The 18,199-nt window shown below is 37.2% G+C and overlaps 1 protein-coding gene across 1 annotated transcript in view; it reads right to left on the bottom strand.

Moving 5' to 3' along the window:
• Window positions 1–17,966, bottom strand: part of HOOK1 (hook microtubule tethering protein 1) — a 64,811-nt gene extending 46,845 nt beyond the window's left edge. Inside the window, exons 1-5 of the mRNA XM_043461171.1 lie at window positions 17,648–17,966; window positions 12,573–12,658; window positions 5,052–5,124; window positions 2,313–2,363; window positions 796–928 (exon numbers count right to left, since the gene is read on the bottom strand). Coding sequence (XP_043317106.1) covers window positions 796–928; window positions 2,313–2,363; window positions 5,052–5,124; window positions 12,573–12,658; window positions 17,648–17,710 — 406 coding nt within the window. The 5' untranslated portion in view covers window positions 17,711–17,966. The remainder of the gene's footprint in view (window positions 1–795; window positions 929–2,312; window positions 2,364–5,051; window positions 5,125–12,572; window positions 12,659–17,647) is intronic.
• Between the last annotated feature and the right edge of the window lie 233 nt (window positions 17,967–18,199).

Below are 18,199 nucleotides of genomic sequence, written 5' to 3'. Positions count from 1 at the left end.
TTTTATTTTTCTCCTTCCTGAATTAATTCTTACTGAATTTATCTTGTCTTATGTGCTCTCTTCATTAGTTAGATAACACTGAATATTTGCTAAGGTTCTGACTTAAAGTATTTTACAAACTTTAGCACCCAACATCCTCTTAAAAAGGTGATGTCCTAAAGCCAGTTTTGGCTGAGTCATGCAAAAAACATCAGGATCAAAAATCTCATCACCCAGACTGATGCAAGCTCCTGAGAGAAGTAGATGGTCTGTTCATCATTTTACTCATTACTTTCAACCAAAAACACTCTTTCAGTACTCAGCTGGATATGGATTACTGTGTTCAGATATACTAATATAGTCTTCAATTCCATTTATATCATCAGACTGCTTATCTGGAGAATGCACTGAAGGCATTCTTCTGAAAATAGCAGAATATCACCTGAAGAAGCCTGGATTATAATTTAGCAGCTGTATAATCATTTATGAAAATCTGAACCAACATAAGAGTCTGTATGTGAAAGAGAAAGCTTATCAAATGAATAAATACAATTTTTATTGAATACTCACTAAGTCCTAAGCACTGATTAAGCTAATTAAAGTACATTTTATTTAGCCACTGAATATGAATCTCAGAATCTAGAAATACAATTAGGATACTGAAGATCTGTGGCTTTTTAATGGCAGAGCTGTGCTTGAATTCAGAACCTCTGGCCTTCTGCCAACCCTCAACAGTACATTATTATGCTATTTCTTATAAGCAATGTAGATTGTTTCTAGAAAGTAGATATCCTCAAATAACTGAAATTCACTTACCTTGCTTCTTTTCACAGTTGACAGCACAACCTAAAATAAGCTGGAGCAATCTCCCAAGCTCCACAGAATCTGAACATTCAGTTATCTGGTTTAAATCAGGGATAAGTTCTTCAGAAATCTGTTGCCCCAAAAACTGCAGTGTTAAAAATAAATTAGATCACTCACTTAAGTAGGCTACAGAGAAGAGACTACATTTAGTTGTTATAAGGAAGATAAATTCTATAAATAGGTTCATGAAATGATTCAGATAAATTAACAAATGACAAAACCACAATTATTGACTAAAACAGTTAGCAAAGTTCAAGCAAGCTCCTAAAATTTTGAGAACCAACCAAATGCAACTAACATGGTTTTATACCAAGTATCATTTTACCCCACTGTCAGAGAGAGGAATTGTTTAAGCAGCCCCTGGCCTGATCTATTATGATAAAACTTATGCCTTTCCATAAAAAATAAACAGATTTATGTTAAGTCAAAGAATATTCAAAATATTTTGATACAGTCTCAATGAACAGAGAAACACAAAATAGACTGTCACACTTTGACAAATAAATAACAGATTTAAATGATTAATCTTTGCTGGCCCTATAATTTTTCTGCATGGTGTCCACAGGATCGCAGAGTGGGACACAACTTAAAGACCAAACAACTTTCATTTTATTTTTTTGTTGTGCCACACGGCTTGTGGGATCTTAATTTCCCAACCAGGGACTGAACCAGTGCCCTGGGAGTGAAAGTGCCAAGTTCTATCACTGAACCGCCAGGGAATTCCCAAGACTGTTTTCTTCAAATTACTAAAAAGTATTTTTGGCATTAAAAAGACAAAAAACAAACAAAACTTCAAAATGAGTTTTAGGCATTAGTGAATTGAAAAATTTTAGTTCTAAAATTACTTGGAAGAAACAAGTTCAATTGTACAAAAATTTTAAAAAAAAATTCTTTCACGGCAAAATCAGACCAAAAGCTTTCACACATTAAGCAATTAACCTTCTAATATCAAATAATCCTACTAGAGAATTTCTTATAATGCTGAATAAGAAAAGCAAAGTACTTGAATAATGTAATATCTAAGGTGACTTTAATACTACTTTTATTTTGCATTCTTCCTCAATTCACTTGCACAAGCATAATTTCATAGTGTAGCTTTGCTGTTGTTTACACTGGAAAGAAACATCAGAATAATACTTTAAATAGAAAAGTACTTCAATTTAATTATAAGATCTACTTTATAGATCTTATTATATAAGGTCAAATTATATAAAGATGTAAGCAATTTTATTTGAGAAAATAATCAACTTAAAGAGTAGCAACATATAAACATTATTTTACAAATCAATATATTAAGTTTTAGCCCTTTTATGTTCATAAAATTTGAGTGTACTAAAAATGGAGAAAAAAATCTTTCAATTATGAATTATACATCATAAAATGTTATAAACTAAAAGCAAGTCATTTTTCATTGTAAATATAATTATCACAGAGTATTTTATATTTAAACAGTCAGATGATTTTCATACCTCATTGTAGTAACTCATAATTCCTTGAAGTACCTTCTTTAAATTACTAGCCTAACAGAAGAAAAAATAAGGATTAAATAAATCATTTAAAATTAATAATGAAAGAAAACGCATGTCAAGGTGAAAGACAATAAAAACTTCCCAATAAAAAGGACAACAAAAATACGTATTAGAGTTCTATAAATACAAGTACATGGTAATTTTTAAACATCAAAGCTTTATTCAGAGTTTTATTGAAGAAAAAATGTTTTACTGCTTACATAGTTTAACCACAGTGATTCTATTTAAAATGAGCCACAACTAAGTTGTGGCTAAGTTAGAATCCAAGTACTAAGAAAATTTAGCTATGAGCATGTCCACCTTTAGTCATGAGTAACAACTAGAAAACAGGAATATTATCTTCAAACTTAGCCAAAAGACAATATAGAACTCTAATTGCAGAGAGAAGAAAAACAAAAAAGGTGAGCCCTACACTAGTCTAAGATTTCTCTCTACAGGCAATTTTCATACCATGGCATAGGGAGGTGGAAGCAAAACAAAGCCTGACATTCTAGTGGATTTGAGAAGATAGACATCAGAAGTTCAGGAAGGTCAAGGTAGTTGGGATTTGCAGAGTAGATAAATGAAGAGGTGAGAGCTATGGAAAGAAAGAGCTCCAGAAATCTGCATAGTAGTTCCTTTGACTCTTTGGCTGAACAATAATTTGCACGTGCATGGGTGAAACTCTATGAGATTAAACAAAAATAATTTCCAAGGAAACAACAATCCAGGGAACTATAAACTGAACAATTCCTGAAGATTGCACAGGGGCAGAAACAGTTGAAAGTCTCACCAGTCAGAGTGAAGAGACCATGACCAGGTTAATATAGATAAGCATTCAATAAAGACCTCAAAAAGGTCACAACTTAGTAGTGAGTCTAATAGTCCAAGAGGAGAAAATAACTCTAGATCTGCCTTCCACCTTCACAAACCATGAAAGAATCAAACTGATTCACAAGTATCTTAACTGCCTGTAAGAACAAAATCCAACACTCTTTAAAGGAATACAAAAAACCGAGCACTCAATAAGAAAATTCACACTATCTAGCATCCAATAAAAAATTACTACACACATGAAGAACCAGGAATATGTGAACTATAATTAGGAGAAACCACGGTCAATAGAAACAAGCCCAAAAATGAGAGATGAAAGAATTAGAATACAAAATGTTAAAATTGCTAGTTTAAAATGTTCAAGGATTTAAATAGCAGGAATATAAGAGAGCTAGTGATTTACTAAAAAAAAAAAAAACTAAATAAAAGAGACTGTTAATGGATTTTTTAAAAAGCAAGATCTATTAGGTATCTACAGCATTTTCAATATTAACAGAGAGAGACTAAAGAAAGAAAAAGACAATAGGCAAAAAAAATCCTAACAAAAGTGGTTATATCAGTATCAGACAAATTACACTTCCAAACAGAAAATATTACCAGGATAAAGAAAGTCATTTCATAATGATAAGTAGATTCACTCATCAACAAGACATAAAAAACTAATGTATATAAACCATATAACATAGATTCAAATTACATGATTAAAATATTTGCAGATCTGAAAGGAGAAACTGAAAAATCCACAATCATCATTAGTGATTTGAAAACTCCTCCTCCCTTAACTGACAGAATAATCAGACAGAAAATCAATAAAGATATAAAAGATGTAAACAGTACTATCAAAGAAGCTGAAATAGTCCATAGTTGTTGAAATGCAGAATGTATGTTATTTTCAAATGTACATGGAATATTCACCAAGACAGACTATATATTATGTCACAAAATAAGTCTCAGTAAATGTAAAAGAATTCAGAGTATATTCTCAAACCAAAATGGAATTTATAAATTAATAAATAAAAGATACATAGAAAATCCTCAAATATTTAGAACCTGAAATACCTATTTCTAATCTACTCAGGGGTCAAAAGAAAAATCACAAGGGAAATTATCAAATATTTTGAAATGAAAATAAGAACACAGTATGTTAAAATGTGTGGATGTGGCTAAGGCAATGCTTACTATTAGGGAAAAGTGCTGAAAATATCACTGAAGCTTTCACCTTAAGAAGCAAAAAAAAGGTGCAGACATAAAGAAGAAAGGAAATAATAAAGATCAGAAAGGAAATCAACAAAAAAGAAAACAAAAGCTACTCTTTTGAAAAAAAAATTCAAAAAATGGAAAATCAAACCAGATTTATCAAATTCCATTTATAATGAACTCTAGAAATTAAGGGTTTCCCTGATAGCTTAGCTGGTACAGAATCCGCCTGCAATGCAGGATACACCGGTTCGATTCCTGGGTTGGGAAGACCCCATGGAGAAGGGAAAGGCTACCCACTCCAGTATTCTGGCCTGGAGAATTACATGGACTATATAGTTCATGGGGTTGCAAAGAGTCAGACAAGACTGAGCAACTTTCACTTTCTAGAAATTAAACCTACAGTGACTAAAAGTACATCTGTGGCCATCCAGGGCCAACTTAGGAGTGAGGATTAACTAGGAAGGGGAACAGGTACATGTTTTTGGTTAATGAAAATGTTCTATACCTGATTATGATGGTATAAGAACACATATAACTATCAAAACTGAAACCATACACAACAAAATACACCCTTCAGTTAATTTAAAAAAGAAGATTTAGTTGAGCTTAGTGCTAATTTCAGAACCACTGTTTGGATCATGTACATCTAACATTCATTCTGCATACCTTTATTCTCCAGTTGTCACCAGTATCTTCTTTAATTCGACTTAACCAAGATTCATCGAACCAAGCTACATCACTACAACAAAAATACAAATTAACATTAAAATGTTTGTATGACATGAAAATACCAAATCTAATCAACAGAGTTATTTTCCATCTTAAAGGCTGTCCTCATTAAAAACAGTAAATATTATTTAAAATGAACCCACTGAATTTTTTGTTATTCCTAAGGGTTTCTTTTGGAATTTCTCATAGTAAATGAATTAAGTCATTAACATCTTCAATTTAACAAAATTTACTAAATAACTCATACTCATGCACCCTGGTAGCAGGTAGATGTAAAAATCCTAATCCTAAAGGGAAAAAAAAGAAAACAATGTATCTACTACACATCAAGCATCGTGCCTAATGTTTTTCCATATCACTTCATTTTTAATATAACAGTACCTTAGTAAAGGGTCTATGATCCCCAATCTTACTCCTTTAGTAAACTGAGGATAAGACAGTAATTTGCCCTAAGGGACACTGCTGCTGCTAAGTCACTTTAGTCGTGTCTGACTCTGTGTGACCCCATAGACGGCAGCCCACCAGGCTCCTCCGTCCCTGGGATTCTCCAGGCAAGAACACTGGAGTGGGTTGCCATTTCCTTCTCCAATGCATGCATGCTAAGTTGCATCAGCCGTGTCCGACTGTGCAAGCCTATGGACAGCAGCCCTCCAGGCTCCTCTGTCCACAGGATTCTCCAGGCAAGAATACTGGAATGGGTTGCCATTTCCTTCTCCTAAGTGACACTAGTACATAGCAAAGTTTAGAATTAAATTTGTTAAGTCCTAAATAGGCACTGAAGTCCAAGACAAAGCTGCTATATCAAATTATTATGTATTTAATAAGGCCTTGAAGAATAACATCTGATTAAAAATAGTCAACTATAAGAAAAGATTATATTCTAAACAATATTTGGAGGCTTATTCTGAGTAAAAAATTGAGTCAGATTAATATAAAGATGAATAATTTACTATCCTCCTAAGAGAAATAGCTATTAAAGGTAGAAAGTAAAGAGCACCCTTATGGCAGAAAGTGGAGAAGAACTAAAGAGCCTCTTGATGAAAGCAAAAGAGGAGAGTGAAAAAGTTGGCCTAAAAGCTCAATATTCAGAAAACCAAGATCATGGTATCCGGTCCCATCATTTCATGGCAAACAGATGGGTAAACAGTGGCTGACTTTATTTTTCTGGGCTCCAAAAGCACTGCAGATGTGATTGCAGCCATGAAATTAAAAGATGCTTACTCCTTGGAAGGGAAGTTACGACCAACTTAGACAGCATATTAAAAAACAGAAACATTACTTTGCCAACAAAGGTCCGTATAGTCAAGTCTATGGTTTTTCCAGTGCTCATGTATGGATGTGAGAGTTGGACTACAAAGAAAGCTGAGCGCAGAAGAATTGATGCTTTTGAACTGTGGTATTGGAGAAGACTCTTGAGAGTCCCTTGGACTGCAAGGAGATCCAACCTATCCATTCTAAAGGAGATCAGTCATGGATGTTCTTTGGAAGGACTGATGTTGAAGCTGGAACTCCAATACTTTGGCCACCTGAGGCAAAGAGCTGACTCACTGGAAAAGACCCTGATGCTGGGAAAGATTGAGGGCAGGAGGAGAAGGGGACAACAGAGGATGAGATGGTTGGATGGCATCACTGACTCGATGGACATGGGTTTGGGTGGATTCTGGGAGTTGGTGATGGACAGAGAGGCGTGGCTTGCTGTGGTTCATGGGGTCGCAAAGAGTCGGACATGACTGAGCTGAACTGAACTGAAAGAGCACAAATAACTATACTTAAAGGAAGTGAAAGGGTGAGTCGCTCAGTCATGTCTGACTCTTTGAGACCCCATGGACTGTAGCCTGCCAGGCTCCTCTGTCAATGGGATTCTCCAGGCAAGAATACTCTGGAGTGGGTTGCCATCCCCTACTCCAGAGCATCTAAGAAGAAGGTGATAAATGCTTTAAGGAGTAAACAAATACCAAGAAATAACAGAATATTAGTGCTAGCAGAGGTCTCAGAAGTCTTGCCTAAATTTTAACTTTACAGATAAGCCAACTAAAGTGAGGGAAAAAATTAAAGGGGTTCTTTCCAAGGCAGTATTCTGAATTTAAAAATGCAAAGCTGAAAACAGTGCCTTGCTTTTCAGAAATCATTCTGCCTCAAATGTGCTAATACAAAACAAGGATGTCTCTTCTGACCGGAGTAACTGGAAATGGCCTCATCATTTTCAATTCACTTACTTGGAATTTGCAACCGTTTTCTTCTGAGCAAATTAATGTTAATTATTTTTGGCTTTTCTCAGATGTTAAGGCTATAGCTACCAAAATAACTTGGCTAAGTGTATAAATGATGTATTTCTAACCAGGTATTTATCTGAAAAGACTGAATTTTTTAGTTGATAAAAGTTTTCAAGTAATTTTACTTTCTTCTGACATCAGATTAAGTTAAAAAGGCATGCTAATTGTGATAGTTAATTTTGTGTGTCAAGTTGGCAGAACCCTGGTACCCATAAATTTGGTCAAATATGTTTGGATATTGTAGTGAAGATGTCTTTGGGATGAGATTAACATTTAAATCAGTAGACTTACAGTAAAGCTGATTACCCTCCAAAATGTGGCTCATCCAATCAGTTGAAGGCCTAAAGAAAAAGACTGATTTCCCCTGAAAAAGAGCAAACTCTGCTTTTAATAGTAGATGCCTGTCAACTCTAGTTGTAACATCAACTCCTCCCTAGACTTCCAGCCTACTGGTCTACCTACTCTGGATTTTGGAATTCCCAGGCTGCATAAGGACATGAGCCAATTTCTTAACTCTCTCTCTAATCCCTCATGCGTGTGTGTGTGTGTGTGTGTGTGTGTGTGTGTGTGCAGTGTATTGTATATATATACATCTTATTCTATTTCTTTGGAGATACTACACCAGTCTGCTAACTGACTCCAAAAAAATCTTCACACATGATTCTGTAGTTCCATCATAAATAATTACCTTTAGAAAATGGATCTAGAGACAACCTCTTTCAGTATTTCCTCCTTTTGTCTTGCATTCCTACTTGTTTTCCTTCCCATCTCCAATCAACTTTAGCCCTATGTCTTAAGAGTCTGCTCAGGCTGCTACAGCAAAATACCACAGGTTGGATGGTTTAAACAACAGAAATTTATTCCTCACAGTTCTAGAGGGTGGAAGTCACAGATCAGGATGCTAGCAAAGCAGATTTCATTCTGAGATCCTAGGTGCTACCATCATGCAGTGTGTTCACATGACCTCATCTTTGTATGTTTATAGAGAGTGAGGCCTCCAAATTCTCCTCTTATAAGGAGTTCAATACTACTGGATCATGTCTCCCTACTCTTATGACCTCGTTTAACTTTAATTACTTCCTGAAAGGCCCTATCTCTAATATAGCTATACTAGGAGTTAAGAACTTCAACACAGGATTTTAAAGGGACACAAACTTTCAGTCCATGATACTCTTAGAAACACTTTCTAACCCTTCCATAAAAGTCTATCTCTTGTTTTCTTTCTTATAAACAAATTCATCTTTCTCAAACAATTATAACAGCAGCCAACCTTTCCCCCTACTAAACTTGATATTCAACTTCAGAACTTTCAGGATATATATCCTTCTTTTACTTTTTCTGCATTGCCACATCTACAAGCCTTAACTAGACACTTGGCTCCAACAATTAGCTCCATTTTTCAAGTATTTCCCAGAACTTCAATGAAACTTAAGTGATACCAAACAAGGAAACACAAGACAGTGAAATGTGGTCCAACTGTTTTCTAATAAAACCTAGTAAGAAACACTATATGATTATTTTTAACTCCATCCATGGTATTTGTCTTCACAATTCTATCAACTAAATACAGGTAGTAATTAATGCCTATTGCTACTAGACACAACATCGTTTTGTTGCTTCAGTGGACACCCTGACAACATTCCTCTTAAGTAATCAAAAGGTCTTGTGCATTTAACATATCAAATTGTCAGTACTTTGACATGCACATCTGGTCTCTCATTTATTAAGACTTCGAAGTAAAAATCTATCAGGAGGGGTTCAAGATGCTAGGCTGCAATGATTATAGCTGACCACAGGTACTGGCTTGAGTCAGGCCAAAGTGACAAAAGTCTGGACTTTGCTATTTTTATTCATTATTTGACTTTACTTAAGTCATTTCACCTTTACAAACCTCTGTTTCCTCACCTATTAGTTGAGGATAAAAATAATGCCTGTCTCACAAAACAGTAAAAATTAAATGAACTACCACATGTATAGGGTATATAATGTCTTACATTTAATAAACACTCATATGTTGCTATCATGATTTATTACTTTAAATGCTCAAATATATTCTGAATAAATGAATAAACAAATAATTTGTACATGATACTTAAGGTTTCCCTGGATATTCTACATTCTGTATTATTCTTTTCTCTCTTGTAAAAATGTCTAGTCAAAGACAACAGAAAAAAACAGAAAAGTTATGTGGTGCATAATGTAACAAAGCTGTCTTTCCATTTAGGAAAGTTGTATGCACTATTTATAGCTGTTAATTACAGTTGAATTACAACCCCCCAAAAGATGTGTTCAAGGCCTAACCCTGACTACCTATGAACATAACCTTATTTGGAAATAGGGTGTGTGCAGACATAATCAAGTTAAGATGTAATCAAGTTTAAGGTCACACTAAATTAGAGTGGATCCTAATCCATTATGACTGGTGTCCTTCTACGAAAAGGAGAAGAAACACAGAGGGAAGATAGTGATGTGAAGACAGAGACACAGATTAGAGTTACAATGCCTCAAACTAAGGGATGCCTGGAGACCCAAAGACTAGAAACATCAAGGTAGGATCCTGACGTAGAGGTTTTGAAGGGAGCATGGTCCAGCCAATACCTTGATACAGGACTTGTAAACTCCTGAACTCTAAAGAAGATATTTTTGTTGTTTTAAGCCACATAATCTGTTGCACTTTGTTACAAAAATCCCAAGAAATGAATACAGTTGTAGTTACAGGTTTTCTCCCATGTGTCTTTAAAATAGCAACAGTTCCTGCATTTAAAAGAGATATACATTATGTATTCAGACTAAAGATAAAAAAAGAACTGTAGAATCCTAGCAACAATTTCATGACTCATCAAGTCTAAGTTATATACTTTGGGAATTGATTTTTAAGACTGTATTATTTAGAAGTGTATCTGCCTCAGGTAACTAATGAAAGAATTATTCACTAGATTTTGCTATTTCCTTAAAAAAGCAAACTTTCCCATCTCATTTTCAGTAACAACTTTGATGTGAGTCACAACAGCCATCAAAGAAATACAAAATAAATTGGAACATATATAAAGTGCTTTGAAGTGTTCAAAGAAATAAAATAAAATTTGCTTCTTTTTTTTTTTTTAAAGCAGGAATATGATACACTGACCCAACTAAGGGAAAACATATGTTGTCAGTTTCACTGTCTGGAACCAGACTTCTAAAAAGTTTACAAAAATGGAAGGGAGTTCAAAAGAAAAATAAATTTAAACTGGTTCTTATAGGATAAGGAGGTTTACACATCTAAGTACATGCAAAAACAAGTAAATGAAATAAGAGGTTTAGGGCCAATTTTAGGTCACTGTCATTTGTTTTATGAAGAAAGAAAGCTTTCTGATTGGTTCACTCATATTATTCCTGAAGAAAAGCTATTAGAAGATGGTAAGAGACAAAAGAGAATAAAAAGAGAAAAACTGGAGAGACAGAATCAGCAATAACAACAGAATCCAACACAGTATGTTAAAATGAGTTGGTGATAAAGGATACAGTTTAACTAAAATTGACCTGACCCTACTCTAAACATCAGGTATAGTACTGGTATATAGGAGGTCAAAGAGCCATTTGTATATCATCATATAATGGTAAAAACAGCTCTCATCTACTATGTTGTGGTGTAAAGCTATGAAAGACGCTTCAGTACATATAAATAACATTTTTGGATATCGAAGTAAGTGAACGTTCATCAGCCTTACATCTATGCCAACCACAAGATAGCTATATCTACACCAACATCCACAACAATGAGAAAAGGCCAGACTGTACATTAAAACAATGATGAATTTACCAAATCAACAAGACCATGTTCACAATTCTTGTGTGCGAGCTAAGTTGCTTCAGTTGTGTCCAATTCTTTCTGACCCTATGGACTGTAGCCTGCCAGGCTCCTGTATCCATGGGATACTCCAGGCAAGAATACTGGAGTGGGTTGCCATTCCCTTCTCCAGGGGATCTTCCGACCCAGGGATGGAACCAGTGTCTCTTACATCTCCTGCACTGGCAGGTGGGTTCTTTACCACTAGCACCACCTGGGAAGCCCAATTCTTAGTTTGGACAAATTAAATCACTTTAAAACCAATCACGGTAAAAATAAAATAATTAAGAAACATTTTTAAGAAAGCAGGGAAGTAAGGCATACTTCAGAAAGACTGCCAAAAAAAAAATGTTAACATGCTAAATTTATCTTTTAAAGTGTTAATCTTGAGTTAACCATAAAATCTGTCTATTCAAATTAGATCATTTTAAAGATTCCAAGTAACTAAGATTATGATATTGTTTGAGTTATTTTTTTAACAATGGTAAAGAATTTCTGCTAACCCATTTTTTGCTAAAGCATTTTCCAGAGTCAATCATAAAAAATACCTTTACAAAAATGATGGCAATAATTAAACAATTTTTGACATCTAAAGCCATGTAGCAGAGATAGGATTCATTGAAGATATATTATCATGAATGTCAGCTAATACAAAATCAATGTGACAATTAATAAATTATGACTATAGCATTGGCCCTCTTTGTCTTATTAAGGGTACAATTCATACTGCGGATATTATAACCCTAATCCTCTTATAATGTTTGGCAAAAATCGTGAAATAATGGATTAAGGCTCTTTTGATATTGTATAATTACTTAAAACGGGCCCAACCCAAACAGAATCTCTTTACTAGGTAAGGTTCCCTAGCATTTGTGAGCTAAAATTTCATTTATAGAACATTTCAGTACTGGTGGATTCATACAATTACTATTATTAATTCAAATATAAATTTTAAATTTAATATTTTTTTCTAAAACCAGTATTTCATGCTTCAACTATCTAAAAAACAATAATCTCTAAGCATTGATACCTTAAAATGACAACAGTATAACTGGAGAAAACATTGTAAGAAATTACATCACTCATTTAACCTGCTTCTCTCCTAGTAACTATAACTTGTGAATATGACCAAAACAAGTTTAAAATTAAACCTCTCCTGAATAGATAAGAATCCTGATTGGTAATTTAATTAAGATGTATCTCTATGAATAAGCAAGAAATAATCAGATGGTAAAATTTTTTGTCCCCTAGATGCATGAATACCTTGATACCATACGCCTGTCAGCACTAAAAAGGACCAAGTTTCAACAGCCTTATGGTATAATTATTTTAGGAAGAATCTGAAACAATACTTACATTTGATGAAGAACTTGTGCCATGGCAACTCCACTAGTCAGCTGTTTGACATCCTGACAGGGTGCAGCGGTATTGAATGTCTGCAGCTAAAATGACATAAAGCAAGTTTATGTCAACTCCTCACTCCACTGAATTTATATACATAAATGAACACTAGAGAGAATACTCTCTGCCAAACAAAGGAAACTATACTAATGTTTCTATAACTGTGTTGTATTTTTATAAGAATAAACACTTAACATTTCATAAAACCACTGAATATTATACCTAAAATATTCAGATATATTTATGTCATATATGAAATACTTCAGAATTTCTGAAAAATACATGTAGAACTCTTAAGAGAGTCATACTTTCTGTTTTGTCAATTTTTAGGAGAATAACATCAGGAAAAGAACTTTAAAATAACCTAATATCTGCAAGTTAAAATTTAATTCATACCACTTGCTAGGAAAACAAAGGCTAGAAATGTCAAGTTTAACACTCTTAGTTTATCACTGAGCTCTAGGGAAGACTTCTGCCTGCTCCCAACAGTTATCCTTAGAGCATGAACAGCCCAGGCCCACCTACCACATCAAGTTGTTTCTATCTAGTTCGGTGTCAGGTACTACTAACTTTCCAAATCTCTGTTAAACATTCATGTATACTTTGAAGAGAAGTGAAATGGTGGCAGCTCTTTCTAATAGGTAAATACAAGACAGAGGAATTATTTAAAAGCAAATTACAACAGAGCTAAAATGGATTATATATTTTCTAGAAATCCAATCTCAATCTGCAAAGATCTTAAATTAAATATACTATGATTCCCTTTTCCCACACTTGTTCATCTCCTTTACTATTCAATTATTCAATTATAATTCCTTAGTCTACCACCATAAAACACCTTTAGTGGTTGCTGTATTTTGAGGTTCTAGAAATCTGTCTCTATTATCCTAATACAACAAGGAAGATTGACAGAAACGAAATCGAGCCACAGTTACTTTCAAAGCACAAAGATACTTTACTGAGCTTTCTACTGTATGTAGGGCACTGTAGTATAAGGTGGAATTACAAGGGAACATTACCAGGTTTCCACATTTAAGCAGCTTCAATTGAGAATTAAGGAGAGGAGAAAAAGACACAATCATTTCTAAAAGATGCCACTACTACTCCCATGACAGCAGTATGGGAGTAGTAATGTTCTGAAGTGTGTAACAGCCAGCTAATCTAATTAGGGTGTGTACTAGGAAAGACTTCTTAGAGATGATTCCAACGGATGGTCTTGAGTATAGAAAGGACCAGGAGAAGGAAGCTTTAGGAGATAGCAACATGGCAAGAGTACAAATACAAGAAAAGAAATGGTATTTTTAGGTAACACACAGTTTAGTATTGCTGGATTTCTATGCATTTCAGTGCTAAGGAGGACAACCAAGGGGCACAGGGAAGGGCCATGGTAAGAAACTTGGAATTCACCTTCAGGGTATTATCTATATTATGGGGAAACAGCAGAATAGTTTCTACCTCACAAGATGGTTGTGAGAATTAAATAAATTAGCAAACACAGTGTACTTAGATCTGTGTCTAGCACATGGTACAAATTCAAGCTGTTTGCACATCAGCTGTGAGTCAGGGTTTCTCAAAGTGTGGAGTCTAAGACAACATGTATCAGAATCTCCAGACAAATCAGAAAATCCCCCAGTGATTGTTAGTCACATCATTTGTTTAGAACTACTGCTCTGGATGATGAAGAATCACTGAAGAGTAACAAGGGAGAGACATCCTTAGTATGTTGTGGATAGCAGTAAGAGTGACAAGAGAATGAAAGAACAGCGTTATGCCTGTGTCAGTGAGAAGGCTCCGGAAATGGTCTTTGTGATAACCTGGGATGCCGAGATGAGTTACCGTAATGTAACTGTAATGAGTTACCGTAATACATCAATCCTCTATGAAACAGTTAAAAATGTATCCCAGGTACTTAGTGGTGAAATAATCAATGGTGAAATATTAGTCTTCGAGATCAGGACCAAGACTAGGATATTTACTATAATCACCTTGATTCAATGTTGTACTAGAGATCCTAGTCAGTTTTTGTTCCTGGGGACAGAACCGAAAACAGGTCAGGCAAGGGCTCTGTCCCCAAAGTGCAAACAAGATGACTTCAGAAAATGTTAAGTGTTTACAGACACAACAAAAAGGGGTTAACAGGTTACAACGGGATATGAGTAGGGTACTCACGGTCACAGCGTGTCTCTGAAAGATGACACCAGACCCAAGAAATGAAAGGTAAGAAGTCAATCAGCCACTGAAAGAACTAGAAGAAGGATATTTCAAAGTAGAGGAAAGAGAAGTTAAAAAGCTGTGATGCATTTACAAATAAAAACAAACAAATAAACAAAAAAAACCAAAAAACCCCACACAAATGCTTATCTTCCTAAAGAAAGTCAACGCAGCATGGGAGCACAGAGAAGCAAGGCATGAGGGTAGCTTGTAGAAAATCGGGGAGGCAAGCGAACACTTACAGTGACATGGCAGACAACCAGCAAAGGTCTCTGAGAATCATCCAAAGAAGTAAAGAAAAGCCTAGAGGCAAGAACCCACGAAACTAAGGCAGAAGATAATTTCACAAAGGAACCACCAATTAACATAAGGATAATATAAGTTTCCAGTTTGCCAAACCCAGTATGAGAAGGCCTTAGAGAAAAGAACTCAAGTGCAGTGGGCTGAGATGTAAATAAAAGTTCAAAAAGTATAAAGGATGAGTATTTAAAAATGAAAGAAATATGACTGAAGGAAAGTGGGGGGATACAGTGTGGTTCAATAGAGAGTGATGGTTTTCTGTTTTTCCTCTTTAGGAGAGGGAAGATTTGAGTAAGTTTACATGTAGTGAGGAAGGAGCTAACGGAAAGGAAAAAATAGATACTAGAGGGGATAAATGACAGAGCAAAGTTTTAGACAAGGTGGAAAGTGTGGATCTAGAGCCAGAGCCAAAGATAAGAAGGAGGTCACTTTCCTGATGGGGAGAAGGGTTGGGGCTCAAACAGGATACTGATTAAGGTTTGCAAAGAGCAACATGAGAGGAACTGTATGGTTAATCTTAATAATAAAGCTGGGCTGGGTATGGAAACAGGAGGATTTAGCTACAGCAGCATTTGAGAGGCAACAGTCTGCACATTAATTCCATTTTCTCCATAGTGTTTCAGCAGCCTGAGAGAGAACTGGAGAAGCAAACAACCGATTATACTCTGTAATCTATTATCATTCCTTATGTTTTAAATAATTTTTTCACATGGGACTTCCCTGGAGGTCTAGTGGTTAACACTCTGCACTCCCAATGCAGGGGGCATGGGTTCAATCCCATCCCTGGTGGGGGAACAAAGATCCTATATGCTGAATGGCATGGCCGAAAAAAAATAAAAATTTGACTGTTTTTAAGGAATTTTGCCTTCCATTATAAAAAATACAGATCTACCTACCACACCAATTACAATGGAAGATTCTTTGATTATTCTTGATATCCTTCTTCCTCAGTGTCTTATACAAAGTAGGAACTTCACTATTAATACTGATTAAAAGAATGGATATAGTCACAAAATATTTTAAATAAAATTCATGAAAATCTTATACTTCACCACCAACCCTCATATAAGTCAATGACATCATAAAGACTAAGTTTACTATATAAGTCAGATGTTTAGAGCAACAATGCAACAGATTAGGAAACACCCTTTAATTAGTCATTTACTAACCCACACCATTAGAAGTAACTGCCTTGTTTCATGACAACCTTAAATATGGCATCTAAATCCCATACTAAGTTTAAGTGAAAATGCGGGTGAATGGTCAGCTAATTGCTTTTAACTCAGAAACTCCAGATGCTTGCATTTTACTTGGAGCAAAAACTATTTACCTCCAAAGTGTAAAGGTAGCTTTACATTGTGGTTATTTACAAGAGACTTCACATACTGCCAGAAACGTTCCCTGATTTCTCATTCTTTTGAATTACATGCATTGAGAGCTAGAGAAACTCATCAATTACTGCCTCCTAATCTAGTCTGTTTACATTCCATTCTACACACACTACGCGACACAAAACTAGACAACTGCTTTAGGGGTGAGCATCACTTGACTGCACCTTGTGGACCATGGAGCGTCAAACTTGCCCAATATGGATTAGAAGCCACACCCGAATGTCAGCTCTCTCCGATCGCTAAGCACTTCCAAAAGGTGAGACACTTCTGTTGATCGCAATACTGAGGACAGATCCTGTCTGTCCAAACGCAACATAAATTAATAGGACTGCCAAGTGCGGATAAAGTGCAAACGAAAATGCCAAGTTTTTTTTTTTTTTCTTTAAAGAAAATGCTTGTCCATTGGAAGAGGAGGGGAACCAGTGAGAAAGAGAGAATACGAGCGCCCCACTCCCAATATATCTTCTGATCCACGCAGTATATATGTACGTGGAAACATCTCTTCTAAAAGGCTTCTACAAAAACGGATGTCCTGGGGTCCGGGAGAAGCCCTGACGCATGAACTAAAACCACTTCTTTGCCACCTGCGTCCAAATTAGAGCTAGGTTGTTGCAGTGGGAGAGAGGTTTCAGAGGGGGGTCTTCACTCAAAAGTAGCATAAAGGTCTCTATGAGAAAGCTGTTCTGCAGACGGAAGGCAAGGGTGTCGGTGGTCCAGAAAGTCTAGGGCCTGGGCGTAGAGCAGGGGGGAGCAAACGGCCCAGCGGGGAGTAAACGGATGGGCGCTGGGCTCCCGCCACAGCTGTCAGGAGCAGGAGCAGGGCGGTAAGACGAGTGTCCTCCTTCCCGCTCCCCCACCCCCACCCGCAGCTCCTTTTACCCTCCCCCCACCCCCTCTCGAAGACAGACACACACGTACTACACACTCACTCACCTACGCACACCTGCCCCGCGACCCGCAGGTGGCACTCTCGAGGTCAAGGGCGACCGGAGACGCGGAGGGCAATGCGCGGAGTCCGGGGCGCAGGTGACCCTCGCTCCGCCGCTGGCTCACCTGAGAGAACCAGGCACCCCCCTGCCCCAGGAACTCGCCGCGGCCCCTCGGCCCCCCTCGCCCCCTCGCACTCACCCAGATGATGAGGCTGTCGCACAGCGGCAGCTCGGACTGCGGAAGCGGCTGCGTCTCTTCCATGGCCAGGACCGCCGTCGACTACACCGCTGACGCCGACACCTCCCTCCTCCCCGCGCTCCCCCAGGAGCCGGCGTCGAGGACCTGCTCGCCCGCCAGGAAAGCTCGGTAGCCAGGCCCAGTGCCCTCTCCGCTCACGCGCGAAGCCTCGCGCGGCCGACGTCGCCGGCGTAACGCCCTCCTCGCCGCTGCCCCCGCCCCGCTCCGCAGTTCGCCCCCTCCCGCTTCTGGCCCGGACCAAGCCGCACGGCACCTGAGCCCCGCCCCCTCCCCTCCCCTCCCCTCCCCTCCCCGCCCTCCTCCCGCCCCTACTTCCTACTCCGGCACACCTCTGCCTGCCGCACTGAGTGACCTGGGCGCGCACCAGTCACAAAGAAGATAGGTGGCTGAGAGGGACGGGTGGGGCGGGGAGGGGGCGGGAAGAGCGGGAATTGGTTGAGCAGGAGGGATTGCTGATTGGACGCACCCTCTTGGATTTCGACCAATCAACGT

The sequence above is a fragment of the Cervus canadensis genome, chromosome 2, assembly GCF_019320065.1.
Source record: "Cervus canadensis isolate Bull #8, Minnesota chromosome 2, ASM1932006v1, whole genome shotgun sequence".
Lineage (NCBI taxonomy): Eukaryota > Metazoa > Chordata > Mammalia > Artiodactyla > Cervidae > Cervus > Cervus canadensis.
The sequence above is the reverse complement of the archived record's forward strand: the minus strand, read 5'-3'. Positions and strand labels throughout refer to the sequence as shown.